The 19617-nt window shown below is 51.3% G+C and overlaps 1 protein-coding gene across 1 annotated transcript; it reads right to left on the bottom strand.

Moving 5' to 3' along the window:
- Window positions 1-643: 643 nt before the first annotated feature.
- Window positions 644-18804, bottom strand: RNPEP (arginyl aminopeptidase). Its single transcript, XM_026480659.4, is given in 12 exon segments — window positions 644-805; window positions 807-902; window positions 1930-2072; window positions 2852-3076; window positions 4281-4389; window positions 4568-4680; window positions 5591-5704; window positions 7848-8083; window positions 8756-8872; window positions 13672-13820; window positions 14132-14272; window positions 18280-18804. Coding segments are annotated over 12 exon segments (1953 nt in total). The 5' UTR covers window positions 18727-18804; the 3' UTR covers window positions 644-742.
- Between the last annotated feature and the right edge of the window lie 813 nt (window positions 18805-19617).

The following is a 19617-nucleotide window of genomic DNA, read 5'->3' as shown; positions in this document are numbered from 1 at the left end:
GCATTTTTTAAGCGATGGAACAGATGAACAGGAACGGCACTGCGGGTAGGGAGTGCAGCTGCCTTCACAGAGAACTGGAATGAGGTCCACTTGCTACAGGTGAGCTATGGCCATACTGCTTTGCTTTTTTCCATCTGCAGGTGTAGGACCCCTACCTCCTACTCTGCGGAGTTCCCTGTGGACAGGGAAGCGCTGTCAGCCTCTGGGGAGCTCCCCCACCCCCACCCTGTGACCTTCTTAGAACAACTGCCCCCACAGAGGGCATGTATGGAAGCGGAAATTTCACACTCAGGTCATAACTCCAACTTAAATACTTTTCACTTAAAAATATTTATTAAAATAAAGATTAAACCTAAAAAAATGAATTACCAGAATGCAGCCCTTTGCATAGTACTTCAAGCATCAGAAGAGAAAATGGGAGGGGAAAAGGAGGGAGGGGAGGGAAAAGAAAATCCTCTCTGCTCCTCCCAGAGAGCGGGGAGGAGGGAGAAGACTGCCTGCCTTCACCAAAGCCAGCGGCCTACGCTGAGAGAGCTGTGGAAGGTTCTCTGGTCTCAGGACTTGCTGGTCCAGAGAACTTTCCACCAGAGCAGAGGCCCAAGAGTCACAGACACCAAGCCCAGAGAGCAGATTTTCCCGAGGCTGTGTAAACTTGAGGAATTTGACTGGAGAACTGGAATTTGGGAACAGTATTCTGAAAGCCTGCAAAGTCTGAAGGGGCAGAAGCCAGGCCCAGGAGCCTCTAACTGTCCTTGGGCGTCACGATCTGCTGGACGTAGTTGACAACATTGCTGTGGAGCTGGGGGGGCGGTGGCCGCGAAGGTCTCCTTGGCAAGGGTCTGGGCCACCTTGCTGCCAGCCATCATCGCGTGGTACAGCGGAAGAGTATACTTCTGCTTCCCCTGCAGGAAACACACACACACCCCCGTGGTCTGAGCAGCCTGCTCCGTGGGTCCGCACAGAGGGGCCCTGGGGCCACTCGAACGGCAGGCCTCAGCAGGTGCCAAAGGGGATGTGGGTATCAGTGCTGGAATGAGGAGGGTCCCACACAGGCGTGCTCTTATTCTGGCATCTTCTTGGGGGCCAAAGATCCCTGCAGGTAGACCCTGGTATTCACTCCAATCCATGCTAGCACAGGGGTGTCTATGCTTTTTTTTTCCCCCCCAAGTAGGCTCCCCAGCATGAAGCCCAACACAGGGCCTGAACTCACGACCCAGATCAAGACCTGAGCTGACAGCAAAGGTGGCAGCACAGAAATCCGGGGCTGGGGCCGTGTGAGGCCCAACTGCAGGCAAGCACAAGAGAACCCGTAAGGCAAATTCACACCAATGTGGGAATGCCACATCACAGAGCTCCTCGACTCCAGAGGCTCGGAGAAGGCTGCAGAGGGCTCGGAACACCTCCAGACAGGAGCGCAGCTCCCACTGAAACGGATGAGGGCGTCGGAGCCGCTTAGTACCCAGCCCCGCCCTGCCCTGGGCTCTGGGGCGCTCCGGCCCTTCCCCAGCAGGGCCTCTGCTGGCCTCTGAGCCCTCCCGGGTCTCAGGCTTCCGCAGGAGGCAGGAACCTGTGACCTTACCCTTCGCTCACCTCTCTTGTCCTTGGGCCCCTCTCCCCAAGACCAGCCCTCGAGTCCTGCTTTACCCTTCTTCCCAGTTTGGGGTTAGCTCTGACCAGCTTGGACCCTTCAGGCCCCATCAGATGATCTGCAAAAAGCTCCCCAACCCTGGAGGCTTCTCCCCGCCATGGCAATGGCTCCCCCAGCCACACTCAGGAATGAGACCACTGAGCAGGGTCCTCTCCCTTCCCTTCCCTCCTCTGCTCCACAGACGGGCAGACGAGCTGGCTCTACCCACAGGACTGCGACCAGTAAGGCGAGGCGGCCCACCGTGTGTGCCTGAAGGGGACAAGGAGGTGGGGGTCACCTACCTGGCTCTGCAGGAAATCCTTCACTTTCCAGAAATCCTCTTGATGGTCATTCTTAAGGACGATCTGGCCCCATCGTAGCCGGAGCTCCGCATTCTGGGAGTTTGAGATCTTTGGGTATGTCTCTCCGAGTTTTTTCACATTCCCTGAAAAAAGAAAATGGGTTTTTAATGGTTGTGTCATCAGAGCCACGAGTGTATCTGCCCACAGGCCCTCCTGAAAGCCCCCTGAATGACATCAAGGAGGTTCCCAACCACCCACTTTACACTCACCGTGCTTATCTTCTGCTCGGAAAGGGTACTGTCTGATTCTCAAGTTTACCTTCATTTCTAAGGCTCTTCTGCCAAACTTCCCTTAATGTGATTACAGACTTTCTGCCATCATTCCACTTACCTTCTAGGTTAAAAGCACAGGTGTCCCCCTAAAACATGCTGTGCCCTCCTTTTTCTCCCACCACCACCAAGCTGCTGAAAGTTACCCCGGCTTTCACTTTCTCTCCAACACCCCTGGGTGAATGTTATTTCCGGCTGAGCAGCCACACGGCAACAGCAGCTGAGAGCTTCCAGATCCCAGCCCCACCGTCTGTTGCCTGCGGGACCTACTTGTGCGCAAGTTCCTCCTCTGTTACCTGGGGGGTCACGATCACAGTCCCCGGGCAGAGAGCGGTTAGGAGGGCTCCAAGACTTCCAGGTCAAGAGCTGAGCAGAATCCCTGCAGAGCCCGAGGGCGCGGTGAGCGCGGGGCTTTAGGATTCCCCTCCCCACAGGCCTGTAAGACTTAGACCAGCCGTTGACGTGTTCCCCGTGAGGTGCGTCCAGGGGGTGAGAACCGTACCGGCTCCCTCTGGGTCTCCCTCTCACCCTGACAGCGAGCTCCGTACGCGAGGAACCGAAATGCTGCACCGAGTTACCCCATTTTTTCTTACCGGGAGGGAGAGGGGATTGCTGGAGGATCTTATCGAGGAAATAGACAAGCTGGTAGGTCTTCCAGGCAGAAATGGCTACAGCTTCGATGGCCTTCGTGTCCAGCTCCTCGGTCACCCACAGGTGGGCCAGCTCTTCAGCAGGCTTCATAAGTGAGTCCCCAGGGGAGAGGTCAGGGAGGTAGGGGGGCCAGCCCGGGGTATTCAACCACCGATCAAACTCAAAACCTGTTTGGTGGAAGGAGAGAGGGTTCTGTCGGAATTCTCCGGCAGCATCAAGGTCAACTGCGCTCCGGCGACACTGAGACCTCAAGCTCCTGTCTGCCTCTCACGACCCCAATCTGCTTCTAATTTAACATCACCTGCCCACACAGCTCCCTGCTCTGGCTGGGTCCCACTTATACTGAGACCCAGAGACTGGTACGTCAGACCGGACGGCCCCTTCGTCTACTGTGACAGTGCTTTTGAGTGCCAATGAACAATGTGCTGCCAGAACCAAGAGGATGAAGGCTTTCCGAGCTTCAGTCAAGTTCACGCTCTCCTTCACATGAGCAGAACAGCACGGTGCCCAAGCTCCTGGGCCCCGGGACCAGGCTGCCTGGGCTCCTCTCCCAGCCCTGCTATGAGCTATCTGGGAGGTCACGGCCATGTTCCCTCACCTCTCTGCGCCTCCGTTTTATCTGTAAAATGATAAAAGGGAGGCTGAGAGGCCCTGCATTTGTTGGCGGTGGTGAGGATTAAATAGGCAAATACACACTACGAGTTCAGCATGCTGCCTGTGTGTAGCGAGCACGCAGTAATCATTAACTTTCCTTAGCCAGGGAGTCTCATGACCTTGAAGTGCCGGCCTCCAGGCCGAGAGTAGGTGCTCCGGGCCTGACCAGTCCTGGCTGTCAGAGGAAGTGACTTTACCAGACCAACCACGGCCTGACTCAGAGTGCCCAGCACGAGTGGGGTATCTCCAGCGGGCAGCCTCATCCACGACAGGCCACCGTCTACTCTTAGGAAGCAGGGCCTCCCAAGCTGACATCAGGGTGGCCACCGGGATTTTCCTTCACTCAGAAGGCCGTACGAGGCAACTCCATGCTCACAAGGCGGGGTGGCTGCCCCTACCGCGGCCCTGGGTCACAGCTGGGGTGGCAGCAGCTCTCGGGGCAGAGCTGGGGGTTTGGTTGTGTGTGTGTCGGTGTGAGGGCAATGGGGACAGAGAGGAGACATTGAGGGGAAGAAGTGGAGAATACGAGGCCAGGAGGGGCTGAGAGAAATCCCTCTTGTGGAACAAGGCCTGGGACGGGGCGTTGCGCCCCCAGGTGCCACTTCCTAGAAGACTCGGGTTTCATGTTTTCCCGCCCCACCTCTGTCTTCCCGGATGTAAATTAGACATAATTCTCTACTATCTCCTAGGAGCCTGTAGGCCAGCTCCTCTGCTCACCTGGAATGGACTCCACTCTCCTTTTCTTCAGCTCAGGGAAGTATTCCAAGTAGAACTCTAGAAAGTCCTCAGCTAAGATACTTTGGAATTTGAATTCATTAACATAGGCCTGCAGGGAGGGAGGTACTTTTCAGTCATTCTGGATCCTATAGGGAGTACAGTCCCTCTGTGCCTCAGGTTCTCCTCCAACCCCTTGTCCCTTCGGCCCCTGCCTCTACCCCTGCTCTCTGGCCCAGCTGGCTTCTCTGCACCTCCTCCTTCTCCCCTCATGTCTGAGTTGACTATACCTTGAGAAAATTGTCAAACTGATCCTGATCACCCACCAAGTGGGCCAGGTAGGAGACAAAGCAGAAGCCTTTCTCGTAGGGGGTCTCGTTGTAGGTATCATCTGGGTCGACACCTAGCAGAGAAAGCAGACACTTGTAGCCTGTCACTTTCATTGTCCTTCTCCCGCTCCAGATTCTATGAGTAATTATGGAAGAGATCAGAATTCAGCTTCCTCGGGTTCAGCAAGGCCAGGAAAGTTTCCAGATCCACCTTGGCCTCTCTCAAGCCACTTCAAAGCTGATCTTAAAGGGTCATTAGCTGCGGACCTAATAAGAGGACAAAGAACCAGCCTTCCAGGGGAATTGGCAAGTTTCCTTATTCCTGGGATTGCTTTGCTTCAGTGGGTTCCACTGACTCTTAGGACTGAGCACAGGGCTTGGTGCCTTTTCCAGCCCAACTGGTCACCACCTACACTCAACCTCCCCTCCCAGAACAACTGGTTGTTTCTACGAATGTTCTAGACCAAAATAAACTAATGACCAGTCTACGAGAAGTTCCTTTTCACGGTCATTGGCATCAAGGAACGTGAGCTTAAACCACACACAAAGGTTTTAGATTAGTCATACATGGAACTAAAGACAAATGTCAGAAAATGAAAAGACATGACCTTGGACAAGTCATTTGACTTGGGTGCTTGCTCACGTCCTCTGTAAAATAAGGCTAACGGTCAATCTACAAGACCACAGGTCTGACTTGATAGAAGAATGGCAGAGAGCCCTGGAAAATGATAGGGGCCCGCACAAATGCAGAGCAACGGTAATGTCACTAAGAACTGCACAAAACTAGAAAGAACTCCCATCGGGCTGGACTGGCTTCAGCTGAGTCGGCCTAGAGGCTGGGGAGTGGCTAAAACAGCTCTGGAGGGCTCCTCCTTCCCAAGGAGAGTATTCCAGCTGTGCACGGATCGGCATGAAGCTCCAATAACTTGGGGCTCCCAGCTCAATGTCAGGGGCGGGGGTAGCCAGCCAGAGGAGCTCCCGGACCTGGTTCGATCTTCACGCGGAGCTTGTTGAGTGGGTTGTCCTCTCCGGTGATGTTCATGTGCTGCCGAAGCAGAGCCCGGCCGGTTGCAGCTTCCAAGCAGGTGTAAGCAGAGCCTGGGGCGAAAAGAATCCTTAGGCCTCCAGACCACCACGTCCAAGTATAATTTCCGGACAAAAGAGGGTGTGCTGCCCCCTTGTGGCCACAAGAACAATGGCAGCCAACTGAAGATGCCTATGGTCACCCTGCTGGGGACCCCAGGGCAAACAGGGTCAGGACAGAGAACCTGACTCAGCCCCTAGTTCCTTGTTGCTCTGGACTACAAATGACTCGGTTAGCTCAGGCTGTCAGTCTCACCCAAACATGCGGATGAGGGACTCACACCTTTTCCTGCGACTGTTACCTTCCCCTATCAGTATGTTTTTATTTTGAGAGAGAGTAATTTGATCTTCTATAAAAGCAGACTATTTTCATTTGAGTGTTCCTGTCAGACAAGAGAAACTGTCACCCAAAATTTTTCTAGGGGTCTCTACATCTCCTTCTGGCTCTAAAAATGACCGAGGGAATGGTGGAGGGGAAAGGGACCAGGTTTCGAACCAGCCACCTCTGCCTCTCACAGGGCGTTCTGACTCTGGGCGAGGCACTCAGTCTCTCTTAGCCTCAACTTCTTCATCTGCACAGTGGGCTGACAACATCTGCTTGCAGGATTCTTAGTGGCTGAGTAAGATAGTCACAAGTAGGCTCTTGTTCCAGATACTCTGGATGAAAGCATATATCTGTACAGACTTTCTGGGAGGCAATGGACAATGTGTGCTAAAAAGCCTTTAAAATGTCTGGATCCAGAAATTACATTTCTAGGAATTTATCTCCATTGAGATCATCGGAGATATGCGTGAACATTTATATGTAAAAATATTTGTCAAAATATTATTTCATTAGAAAACTGAAAATAACAGGGGTGCCTGGGTGGCTCAGTCGGTTAAGCATCCGACTCTTGATTTTGGCTCAGGTCACGATCTCAGAGTCCTGAGATGGAGGCCCCTGTTGGGCTCCACTGGCTTGAGATTCTCTCTCCCTCTCCCTCAGCCCCTTCCCCTGCTCACACACTTTCGAAAGAAAAAGAAAGAAAGAAAGAAAGAAAGAAAGAAAGAAAGAAAGAAAGAAAGAAAGGAAGGAAGGAAGGAAGGAAGGAAGGAAGGAAGGAAGGAAGGAAGGAAGGAAGGAAGGAAGGAAAGAAAGAAAAGGAAGAAAGAAAAGGAAGAAAAAGAAAAACTGAAAATAACCTAACAACTGGAAACTAAATGTTAAGAAAAGTCTATACTAGGCAGCTATAGAAAAAAATTTAATGACTTGGGAAAATGTTTAACTCTATTAAGTTAAAAAAAAAAAAGGCAGTTGGGAGGTCTGATGATTCACAGACACAGCAAAATATCTGAAAGGATATACATTGATTATCTCTGAAGAGTGAGATTATGGATAAATCTATCATGCGTGCTTTCCCTTATAGATCAAAATAGATTTTGATGAGAGAAATAATAAAAATAATACGTGTTATATTTTCAAAGCACCTGATACATGGCAGGTTTTCAATAGTGAGACAATGTTGAGAAAATATTTTAAAAGCACACCTGGGTTCAATGTGGGCTTTGCCGCCACCTGCCAAGCGGCTTGGGCACATTTCTTACACTTTTTGAGTCACAGTGAACTCTTATATAAAATGGAAATCATAGCTGTTTCATAGGGCTATTGTGAAATTGTTAAATGATGTACTTTAATAAGGTGTCTGTACAAGGCTGGTAGGTAGGTGTTCAAAAGAGGTCATGATTATAATGATCTTATGATTCATTCGTAAAATTAACTAGCTAGGTGGGTGAATAACCCTGTGCAACTCTCCCCGAAGGGCTGCCTGGCTGTTGGGTGAACAGAGCATCAAGTATGGTTTCAGCTTAGATGAGGGGTCCTTTCACCGTCGGGCCCCTCATCGGTTCATTCAGCCGATGTGCAGTTTCTGAGACCCCCTCTCCTCACGGCGCCTACTGACTTCGTGCCATGTAACGCAGCGGGGCTCATCCACTTAGAAGGGACTTGTGTCTACAGTCGGCCCCTGCTGGCCTCCTGCCGGCGCTTTCTGCACCACTGCTCCTCTCTTCATGCCCACTTGTGTCCCGAAACCCTGAAGGAGATCACACTGGCCTCGCAGGTGACAGAAGGGGGTGCGGGGTCCCTAGGAGAAGGCCGGGCACCCGAGAGCTGGCTTACCGAAGAGGACGGTGGAGATCCTCCTCTGGGCATACATGGTGAAACCTTCATTGAGCCAGAATTCACCCCAGTTGGCATTAGTGACCAGGTTCCCGAACCAACTGTGGGAGATCTCATGGATGATGACGTCGGCCAAGGAGCGGTCCCCAACCAGCAGGCAGGGGGTGACAAAGGTCAGACAAGGGTTCTCCATTCCTCCAAATGGAAAGGATGGCGGCATGAAGAGCAGCTCATACCTGCCGAGAGCGGGAGGTCGGACGGGTCTTGGCTCCCCAGGGCAAGACCTGGCCTCACTTCCCCAGGCAGGACCCTCAGTCCTGAGAGACACAGCCACTGAAGAGGCGGCACGCAACCCTCAGCCTAGCGCTGAGATGACACCCAGGTTCCTCTGTCCTCCAGCCAAGTCGCTGGGACCTCCCTTTGCCCAGGTTTTGCTCTCTTGGAGGCGGCTCTCTGAAACTTGCTCCCTGTTCTCCTTCCGAGCAGGCTATGGCCATATCGTCGGCTCTGCCACAGTTAGCTCACTGATGGCTCGCTTGGGGTCACAGAGAGCTAATAGAGTCCTTGATCTGAGGAGGCTAAAGTCTAAAGATGTCAAAGGAAAAAATGGGAGTGTGTGGCTGCTTCTAGCAACCAGGAAAGGTAAGTCACAAGGGTCCCCTGACAGTGTCTGCCCACCCCCACACTCAGCAGCTGGAAGGCACGTTTTTATCACTCAGGTCCCCTCCTCAGCAACAATGAAGGCGGCCCAGCTTCTCTCGCCCTCTCTCCTCCCTCCTCTCCTTTACTTCCGGGATCGGGGAACGTGGCTCTAGGACACAGCGGAGGAGAGGCAGCTCCAGAAGGAAGAGAACGGAAACCAGGGACTCAGTTCAGCCAAAGACATTAGAGGCAATGTGACACCATACCTTCCCCAAACGTAGGGTCCAAAAAGTTTCTCTCCTGTGGCCAGAAATTCTTCTATCACCCCATTGTACTCCTCCTTGGCAGCCTCGATCAGGCAGGGCTCGGCCCACACCCGGCTCCTAAAGACAAGAGCACAGAAAAAGCAGGCTGGAGACCCGATCCTGAAAGCACCGGGGCAACCTGGCCGTCTCATATATGAGCCAAGTGAATGTGAGTGTGGCCAGCCGGAGACAGGAGGTGCAAGACCAGATGGCCTGCACGGGTCCGAGACTACTCGCCACCCCGATAAATAACATCCCACCACAGCGCCGTGGAAGAGCTGCTTCCCGTGTGCAACAGGCTCAACCTCCCAGCGCCGTCGTGTTCTGGGTCCAGCACTGAATGTGACCTCGCGAAAGTCACTGACCTCTCTGCGCCTCAGTGTGCCCATCTGTAAGGCGAGCGGGGAAGATGAGAGAAGACAGCATATAAGACGGCAAAGTGGGTGGGTGCCAGGTCAGGAGGAGGGAAGGCTTTCTGCCCCTGTGGAAGCTCAGGAACTGCTCCAGCAGGAGGAGAAGGAGCAGGCGCTTCCCAAGGAGCAGAAGCAGGGGCCTAGCAGTGGAAACGGTACATGCGGGCGAGGAACCACCGAGAGTCTGGGCTACCGGCGCACTCACCGTCAGATTGGGGGTACGGGAGGGGGGCGGTAGACAGGCCCTCGAGGCTCCAGTCACAAAGGGCCTGATTGATATGCCACGTGATACAGCTGGACCTTCAGAGCCACGAGAGCTTTTAAACCAGTAAGTGGTGGGCGCCCGGGTGGCTCAGTCGGTTAAGCGTCTGCCTTTAGCTCAGGTCATGATCCCAGGGTCCTGGGATCGAGTCCCACATCGGGCTCCTTGCCCAGCAGGGAGTCTGCTTCTCCCTCTGCCTCTGCCCTTCCTCCCTCCTCGTGCTCTCTCTCTCTTTCAAATAAATAAATAAAATCTTTAAAAAATAAGTAAATAAACCAATAAGTGGTATTATCAGATTGAGTCCTGAGAGACCGCTCTAGCTGCAGTACCCAGAAGACACCTTTAAATTACAAAAGTGAGTGCATATCCCCAAGAAAAGTACGGAGAGGAGAAGGGGTCCAAAACAGAGTCTTGGGCAACACCAGTACACCGGGGGGGGGGGGGGTGCTGGGCAGAGAAGAGCCCACAAAGGAGACCAGAAAGGACGAGCCAGAGGTCTTGGAAGCAGGACAGAATTGCGTCCTGGAAGCCAGAGGAGGGTCAAGAGGCAGAAGAAATGTGCAGAACACCGAGACAAGGACTGAGGAGCCAACGTGCTACACACGTTGAGGCCAGTGGCCTCTCTTACTCCAGTTTCTGTGACACGACGGGGAGAGGTGCTGGATTCCCACGGGTCCAAGCAGTACGTGGGGGGTGGGCGAGTATAAACGCTACTCTTCTAAGAAACTCGGCTAAGTAGGGAAGCAGATGGTTGTGTGCTAGGAGGGAACGTGGAGTCAACGAGTTTGTTTTTTGCTTTGTTTTCGAGCTACGAGAGACAACATGGTTCGAGTTGGAAGGAAAGAGCCAGCTGGGGGAAGGCTGCACATCTGAAGAGAGCCGGTACACAACGAAGCCAAGCCCCACGGGATTTGGGGAGGGACTGAACCAACATGGCTCAAATGCGGAGACGTGGCTTCACACAGAAGGACGGACACGGCTCTTCCGAGTGTGGAGGGAAAAAGGAAGGACGAAAGCAGACGAAGATGACCTTTTACAGGGAAGACAGGAAGCTGACATAACCGCATCTGACGAGTTAAATATTCTCAATAAAGTAGGAGACAAGATCATCTGCTTGGGGGGAGGGTCTGGTGTTTGAATAGGAAAATTGAGGACAGAAGTCCTCCTTTAAGGAGAGTGCGCTAGGAAGAGAAATGAAAGGACTGGTGAGCAATACTGAAAGTGTATCTGTAGTTGAAGATGACATTTGTTCTGTATTTCTCGAAAACCACATAAATGTTTATTTCAACCTTTTTTTTTTAGAGATTATATTTATCTGAGAGAGAAAGTGAGAGCGTGCAAGAGAGAGTATGAGGGGGTGAAGGGCAGAGGGAGAGGTGGGGGTTCATTCCCGGGACCCTGGGATCATGACCTGAGCCAAAGGCAGATGCCTAACCAACCGAGCCACCCAGGCGCCCCTATTTCAACTTCCCGTTCCAACTCCACCAAGAAACCGAACACGGGTAGCAGAATCAGCATGCACAGCTGTATCACTTCTCCTCTCAGACACCCGGGCAGTAGAGAAAGGGGACAGCAGCGCCCAGGGCTGCAAGTCAGAGCCGCAGGACAGCACGCAGGGAGGCCTGGGGTGGCAGGAAGAGAGGTTCAACCCCACACCGGGCCACAGAGAAAAGCCGGGCCGGGCTCCGAGAGGCTGGCTGTCCAGGAGGAAAGGCACAGCTTGCAGAAGAAAGACCTTGGTGATCTAGAGAAGCAGATACGGCGGGAGTGAGGCCACCAGGGGCCAGAAGGTTAGGAGGGTGGGGTCAGAGAATGAATGAGGCCAATGTGTTTAAGATTTCTGGTGTAGCCCAGCTCCTGCGAACACCCACGGCTAGGCCCTCGGTTGGAGAGTGTGTGGCCATGAGTGTGGGGGGCTGGATCAGGTGGAGAGGGTCCCTGAGTAGAGGGGGTTGAGGAACCCTGAAGCCACCCTCATCCCTGGGCACTGGGACAGGTGGTCCAGATGGAGAAACAAGTCACCAAAAATGATGTGACAGGGCTGAGAAAAGACCATGACATAGGTGTCAAAGTCTTCAAGGAATGGCCTTGTGATCAGCTTGGATATCAACTAGCCAAGCGCTCAACCCAGGCTACTTCAGCTAGCTACAGCTAGGAGGGGAAGGCCAGGCTAGACAGGGGGCATCCACGATACTTCCTCCAGTACAGAGATTTCTGTCAAAGAAACTGGAATGTTCTCGGTCGTGCTGGGGTTTTATGGCCAGTGATCTAGCTCAACAGCATTGGATTTGCGATAGAAATGCCTGGACTGGCCTTCCAGTCCTACCAACGGTGTGACTTGGCACAAGCAAGTCCACCAGAAGCCTCAGCTTGCTTATCTGCAGCACGGAGACAGCAGCTACCCCCTCAGGGAGGTTACAGAAGGATTAGAAGAGATTATACATAAAACATGACTAGGACATATCCACTCTCTCTTCCACCCAGGATTTTCCTCCTGTGGTAACAGGGACTGGGACTGGTGGCAAAGTTTGCCAGAAGACCCTCTCATCTAACATACCTTCACAAGACCCTAAGGTGTTCCCCTGCGAGGCAAGGGCTGTCTACCCAGAGGGGAGGAATACGTCATCATCACCACTTAAACGGATTCTATCACCTGGACTGATGTACCGTATTGTCGTTTTATGAGGAAAAAAATCATTATTCTCTGATGTGTCTGGAATCCATTTTTCTTTCATTTCTCATTAATAGTTCATACTCTTGGGCATCTGGATGGCTGTCGGTTAAGTGTCTGCTTTCGGCTCAGGTCATGATTCTGGGGTCCTGGGACTGAGTCCTGCATAAGGCTCCCTGCTCAGCAAGGAGCCTGCTTCTCCCTCTGCCCCTCCCCCTGCTCGGGATCTCCCTCTCTCAAATAAATAAAGTCTTAAAAAATAATAAATAATAAAATAAAATAAATAGTTCATAGTAATTACTAATAGAACCTCGGTAAGAGTAAATTATCTAAAATAACATTCCTGGGGCGCCTGGGTGCCTCAGTCATTAAGCGTCTGCCTTTGGCTCAGGGCATGATCCCAGGGTCCTGGGATCGAGCCCCGCATCAGGCTCCCTGCTCTGCTGGAAGCCTGCTTCTTCCTCTCCTACTCCCTCTGCTTGTGTTTCCTCTCTCGCTGGCTCTTACTCTCTCTGTCAAATAACTAAATAAAATCTTAAAAAAAAATTTTTTTTTAAAGTAGCATTCCTTTACTTATCTATTTTCCGGGCAACTGCAACACTGATACTCCTTTGGTTACCTATCACCCCACCTGTCAGAAAGGCCGCCCTTCACGACAGGAGAGCACCCGGTCTTTCAAGACTGATGCTGGCTGGAGTGTGTGCGCTGGAAGCAGATGCCGGTGGCATCCCGTCTCTCATTCTCTCTGAAACCCAGGAACGGAAATACATGATCTTAGCAGTGCTACTGAGCCCAGCTATGAGGACTGCCGCTTGCCACCAATGCGGTCAAGGACACCACCGCCTCCACGACTTGAGAGCACATGCAAAGCAACATGGCAGGAAAAGCACTCCAGCTTTACTGTCCAGCCTCTGAGCGTTTCACCACAGGATCGCGCTGTACTGGCAGCTGATAGGGGAGCCAGGACACTCATGGTCAAGTTTCTCTTTGCAGGAAACCTTACAAAATCCTTATTTATCTCCATTAAAACCATCGAATTGCATGGAGGTATCTGCCACCGTGGGTTCAGGTGGACGTATGTGGAGCAGACAAAGGAGCTCCCAATGTCCTCTCCAGAGGGGAACAGTGAGATCAAAGTTGTATATTTCCAGGAATTACGTGCTAGAGAAAATGGGGAGATTTGGTACAAAGATTAAAAAGTAAATATAATTGTTAGAAGGGAATTCAGAACTAAAAGATACTAATAAAGATAAGTCTTCCAAACTCGGGGCCAACCGCACTCCACAAGGTGCCCAGGACAGGAGTCGCTGCTGTTAGACCTCATTCCAGACAGCAGGATTAGAACTGGAGGGGGTGGGGAGAGCCCTTCCTCCCTCTGTACTCATGCCACATGCTTCTGGGCTGCAAAGAGGCCGTCCGTTCAGAAAGGATGTGAGACTGTCCCAAGAACCATCCCAGCTGGGCCACTGGTCAGAGGTCTCCTTGCCTCGAGGTTGGTCCAATCTTGCCTGTGGGAGTCTTTGTCACCTACCTGGGTCCAACTTCAGCCGAAACCAGATCGCCGATGGCCAGAGCTATCAGATAGGAGGGGATGGGATGACACATCTGGAAGAAGAACTTATTTGGACCTCTCTTCTCCCAGGTGTTAGCACTCATCACAGCTGTGAAGCCATCTGGGACCTGACAACAGAGAAAGCTTAGGACATTTTACCCAGAGACAGTCTCCTTTTGATTCGCTCGAAGAACAGCATGGCTGGCAATCTGCATGGTGACGGCCGTGACCGGGAGCCCATCTTGGAGAACACAAAGGTTTCGAGAAACTAAACTTGTGCTAAGCTGATGGGATTTAGCACAAATAAAATTTCTGTACGTGGAGGAATTTTGCAGAGGTACCAATGGGTGGATGGAACAATTTACCAGTTGAAATGTGACTAGATAGATCTGAAATTTTCAATCCCAAGGGCAGGTACACTGAACCTTAGTCGTCTTACCTCGATAAGAGCTGAATATTTGTATTTCACTGCAGGAGTGTCGAAGCAAGGGAAGAAGGCCCGGTTCAGGACAGCCTGACCCTGGGTATAGACAAAAGGCTTCTTCTTTCCTGCTGTCTGCTCAGGAGCCAACCAGCAAACCTAAGAGAATAGAAGAACATTTCAAAACTGACACTCCCTACATGAGCTCAGTCCAGCCAGAGAAAAGGAGTTGGCTGGCAGGGGAGGATTCTAGGTGATCCTTACAATCCTGCCAGCAGTTTGGTCCTGACTGGGAAGTTCTCTCCTACTGTGTATTTAATCCACCCTGGAATCCAGGGTATTGACACGGCAGAAACACCACAAAGGGTCTATTCCTCACTGTATTCCACTAGGTATCTCAAGAATTCCAGGCATGGCCTCTGACCCTGGTATCCCGTCTTCCTCCTCTGAATCCTTCACAGTGTGGTAGCTTCTTGTTAAAATACAAATAAACAAACAAACAAAAACCAACTGGGAAGCAGCTGCATTTGAACTTTCTATAAAACGCACAGAAAAGCAGAAGGGAAGTGGGAGGAGTCTGTGATAAATGTGCGTTCTCCGTTCCTGAAACTTACCCTTTCAGAATAAATGTATTTTACATTATAAGCATTGGCTATTTTTATAAAAAGATTTTATTCTTCAGTAATCTCTACTCCCAACGTGGGGCTCAAACTTACAACCCCAAGATCAAGAGTTGCATGCTCTACCCACTGAGCCAGCCAGGTGCCCTGGCTATGGATACTTAATTGGTTTCTGTTAGCCTTTAACCAAAGGCAAATCTGAACGATTATTACAAACCCACTTTTTGCCTACAGCAAAAAGTTCACTTACAACATAGATATAACTGCGAGGGGAAGGAGGATTTGTCAGCACCGAATGCCGCTTAGAATTTAGAAAAGGATTAGATAACTCTGGCACGGTTTCATAAGGGAAGCAAAACTTTCTGGTTTAAAGGTGAGTAGGACTGAGACGGTTGGAAAGGAAAGGAGAAGACATTCTCAAGAAGGTAGACAGCAACGTGGAGAAAGGCATGGATGGGCGATCTCTGGGACCTGGAGGTAGGTTTCAGATACAGAGGTGGGAGGCATGCCTGGGCAGGTGGACTGAAAGGCTCTGAGACCTACTTTTAAGAGGCATAAGGACGCCACATGGAGATGTTGGGTTTTTCTTTGCTTGAGTTTCTTTTGTGTGTGTGTGTGAAAATTTTAATGCGCCTCCTTCCAAAGAGTATAGCACAGATGGAAAGGAGGAGAAAGAAATGCCACAGTGGGAAAACCAGCAGTACTTCAGCCAGGTGAGCGAGGGCGACATCAAACAGTCACAAATCACGCTGATACTGTGTACTTTCAATATGATGCCAGGACAGCACTTCACCTTTGTGACATTCCACGAAATTTTGCTGTGAACCTAAAACTGCTCTAAAAAATAAACTTTAAAAGATTTTTTAAATAACCCCAGTCTGATAATGGGAAAAACAGACAAATTCCAGTAGAGAGGCATCCTATAATATTTCAGACCAATACTCCTCAAAACTGTCAAGGTCATCAAAAACAAGGAGAGTCTGAGAAATTGTCTTAGCCAAGGGGAGCCTAAGGATACATGAAAGCTAAATATACTGTGGTATTCTGGGTGGGATCCTGGAACAGAAAAAGATATTAAGTAAAGCCTAAGAAAATCTGAAAAAGGGGCGCCTGGGTGGCACAGCGGTTAAGCGTCTGCCTTCGGCTCAGGGTGTGATCCCGGCGTTCCGGGATCGAGTCCCACATCAGGCTCTTCCCCTATGAGCCTGCTTCTTCCTCTCCCACTCCCCCTGCTTGTGTTCCCTCTCTCGCTGTCTGTCTCTATCTCTGTCGAATAAATAAATAAAATCTTAAAAAAAAAAAAAAAAAAAAAGAAAGAAAATCTGAAAAAAAAACTATGAACTTTAAGGGCGCCTGGGTGGCTCAGTCAATTAGGCATCTGCCTTTGGCTCAGGTCATGATCCCAGGGTCCTGGCATCGGGCTCTCTGCTCAGTGGGGAGGCTGCTTCTCCCTCTGCTGCTGCTCTCTCGCTTTCTCTGTCAAATAAATAAAACCTTAAAAAAAACCCCAAACCCCAAAAAACCCAAGAACTTTAGTTAATAATACTGTATCAGTATTGGTTCGTTAATTATAACAGATGTATCATACTTGTAAAATGCTAACAGAGCAATCTGTGTGTGGAAGGGTATATGGAAACCGTGTACTATCTGCTTACTTTTCTCATTAATCTAAATTGTTTTTAATCCTTTGTGGGGGGAGGGGCAGGAGAGGGTGAGAAAAAAAATCTCAGGCAGGCTCCACGCCCAGCACGGAGCCCGGTGCGTGGCAGGGCTCAATCTCACAACCCTGAGATCATGACCTAAACTGAAATCAAGAGTCGACAACTTAACCCACTAAGCCACCCAGCACACCTAAACTGTCTTTAATCCTCTTATTGAAAGAAATTTAATGAGTTAACAATACGACTAACACAATATTGGCTAGGTACCAGGCATTGTATTAGGCACTTACATAAAGACAACTCATTTAACTTTCGTCAAGCTCAGAGACTAGTACCTGGCACATTTTAATACATACTGGTCACCCCCTCCACCATACCATAATTCCTTATTCATCATCTTTGATTGAAGGGTGGTGTTGTTGTTGTTGTTGTTTATAATGACGCAGGGAGAGAATGAAGGAGGCTGGTAGTAGGAGTATTTCCACCATATAAGAAAGAGTCTAAAGTCAGGGGGAGGCTGTTACGACAATGATTAAGGTGAGAGCCCTCACTTGGGATGGTGACAATGAGAAGAAGGATAAATTCAGGTGCCTTTAACGTAGACAGTGCAAAGCGTGGCTGTCTGCTCTAGCGTCTCTAATGAAAGCTATTTAGTACTGATGTTTAATGTGAGGGGCCATTTTCCATAGGCAATTTCTGAGAGGGCTTCATTTTTCCAGTTATCCTGTTTAAGTCCTAGTTCCTGCCCCAAACCAGAAGCTAGCATAGAACAGGGCAACCAAACGCATTGACAGATGTTATGTCATCCTTAGAGGGCACTGGGTTTTTCCTTTGCCTTAGAGGTCAATTTGCATTGCTTTGGACTTTGCATTTTTTAAACAAGTTCTATCATAGGTTCATTTATTCCCTGAATAAAGATGGAAACAGAACTGTCCTTTGGGCCAGCTCTAAGAGTGAAAGGAACTGCTAGCTAGATAAGTAAACTTTGATTTTGGCACGCAGCCTACCCATGAAACTTGTAAGCCACCCTACCTGAGAAATGACTAGCAACCACAGCCTCAGGACTCTAGGAAGGAGTTCCAAACTCTTACAAATGTTAGCCACATAACCATCCATCCTTTTATTTCCAATATTTGTCCCCCACCCCAAAATGTAATATTTAAGAGTCAATCAAGAGTAATTTATTACAAAGGCCAACTTATTACAAAGCCTAGAACACCCTAATTCTAGTTCTCATTTTTACTCAAATTCTTCCTTAAGCAAATGTAGGACTTCGCAGAAGAAAACAAAATAACTCTCTGGGGTTCAGAGTTGTTTCAGCCTGTGGCACCGCAAAAGCACACAAAGGGCTGAGCCAGCACCCAGGGCTAATTAACCGGCATTTTCCAGGGCTGCCATGAAGGAAAACTAAGTAGCTCATTATCAGGGACCCAGGCCCCAAAGCCCAGTGAAACGTTAAATTCGATTTATAAATAGCCGGTTATCCAGAAAACCGCACAGGATAGGGTTTCCTCGGCAGGCAGACAGGGCAACCAGACAGCGCGGTGTGTGAGAGGGAACCAACGTGGAGAGGCCACCAGAACCGCTGGGGAGGAGAGGCCGGAAGGGTGGAAAAGACGAAGGGTGCACAGCTCGGAGGCTGGCCCGAAGCCAGAAGAGGGAAAGCCGGGCAGCCTGGGAGGAGGAGAGAGCGCTCAGGGTGGTAGCGCGAGAGGCGTGCACTGGGCGGGAGCTCCGGGACCCTCCGGGCAAGGGCGGAAGCTTCTTCTTCCCCTTTGAGGGTGGGGGTGAGCGCGGGTCCCGGGACCAGCTCCGAGGCTGGAAGGGCGGGCAGGAAGCGGCCGGGTGAGGCCACGGCGGGGCTCGGCCCGGGCGTCGAACTCACCCCGGGTCCCTCCCCGACGCGGTAGGTGAGCAGAACCTGGAAGCGCTCGCCGGCCAGGCAGGGCTGCGGGAGGGCCACGCACAGGGCCTGGCCGTAGTGCGAGAAGGGTTGCGTGTGGAAGGGCACGGGCTCCGCGGGCGGCTCCTCCGAGCCGGGTCGCTGCCGCCGCAGCGCCGCCGCCGTCACCTCGAGGCACGGGTGCGAGTCGAGTCGCAGCTCGGTGGCGCCCTCGGGCACCAGACAGCACAACTCCAGCACCGCGGTGCCGCTCAAACCCCGGCTCCCGGGGCCCGGTCCCGGAGGCCCGAACTCAGCCCTTAGGTCCAGGTGCAAATGCAGCATCTGGAAAGCCCGGAAATTGGAAGCCGAGGCCACGTCCACGGCCTGCGCGGAGTGCAGCGGCCGCGGGGGCGCGCAGCAATCGCTCGGATGTCCGTCGCTCGCCATGGTCCAGCAGCGCCGTTAAACAACTGCGGGGAAAGCCCACCGGCTCAGCCGACTGCCGCGGGGAAGCCACGCCCCGAGAGCGCTGGGCCGCCGCAGGCCCCGCCCCGCCCCCACAGGCCACGCCCCTCCGAGAGGCCCGGGCTGGGTCACGCCCCTCTCCAAAAACCGGAGTCCTGACCACACACCTCTCCCTTTCTCTCCAAATCCCCACTCTTCCAGCTTTACACGAAGTACCTCAGGGCCTTGGACAAAAAGGTACGGTGGGATAATGTGCTCCGCATTTGTCCGCACTCGTCCTACTGCGATGGTACAGTAGTGTGAGTGGCGCACCTTTCTCTGCTGACGTTTCGTTCCCCAATCTTGCCGGAAGGTAGCGGGATGTAGATTGAGCCCTGAACTGGAAGAGTCTGAGTTCGAGATCTCACACTCTGCGCTGGACCAATCATTAGGACTGTGTGTGTCACCTTGGGCAAATCACCTCCAACAAAGGTGAATCTGTCCAAACCCCTTTCCGCACCTGTAAGATAAGAGTAATATCTCACGAGTTAATTGTGAGAACTCAATCGGGTAATTTGTCTAGACACACTTGGTAAACGGCACAGAATTCCACACCAGGTCAAGGTTCATCCATTATCAGGGGCTCCAAGCACACTTATCTTTCCGTTCTTCTGCCAAGGAAAAGTCAATCAGCACCGTACAGGGTAACGCTTGGCTGTCCTTCCTGTGCGTTTTATTTCCCCTAAAGCCTATTGACCTAGGGGCACCTCTATTTTATACTTTGTTTCTTTTCTGTATGAATAGGGTTGCAATAGCCCTTCTGTGAATAAAGAGCCAGTCAATGATATTTTCACTGATCAGGTGGGAAATGAGATTTTTAAAAAGACAATGTAG

The sequence above is a fragment of the Ursus arctos genome, unplaced genomic scaffold (genome assembly GCF_023065955.2).
Source record: "Ursus arctos isolate Adak ecotype North America unplaced genomic scaffold, UrsArc2.0 scaffold_2, whole genome shotgun sequence".
Lineage (NCBI taxonomy): Eukaryota > Metazoa > Chordata > Mammalia > Carnivora > Ursidae > Ursus > Ursus arctos.
This window is presented reverse-complemented; position numbering and strand designations above follow the sequence as displayed.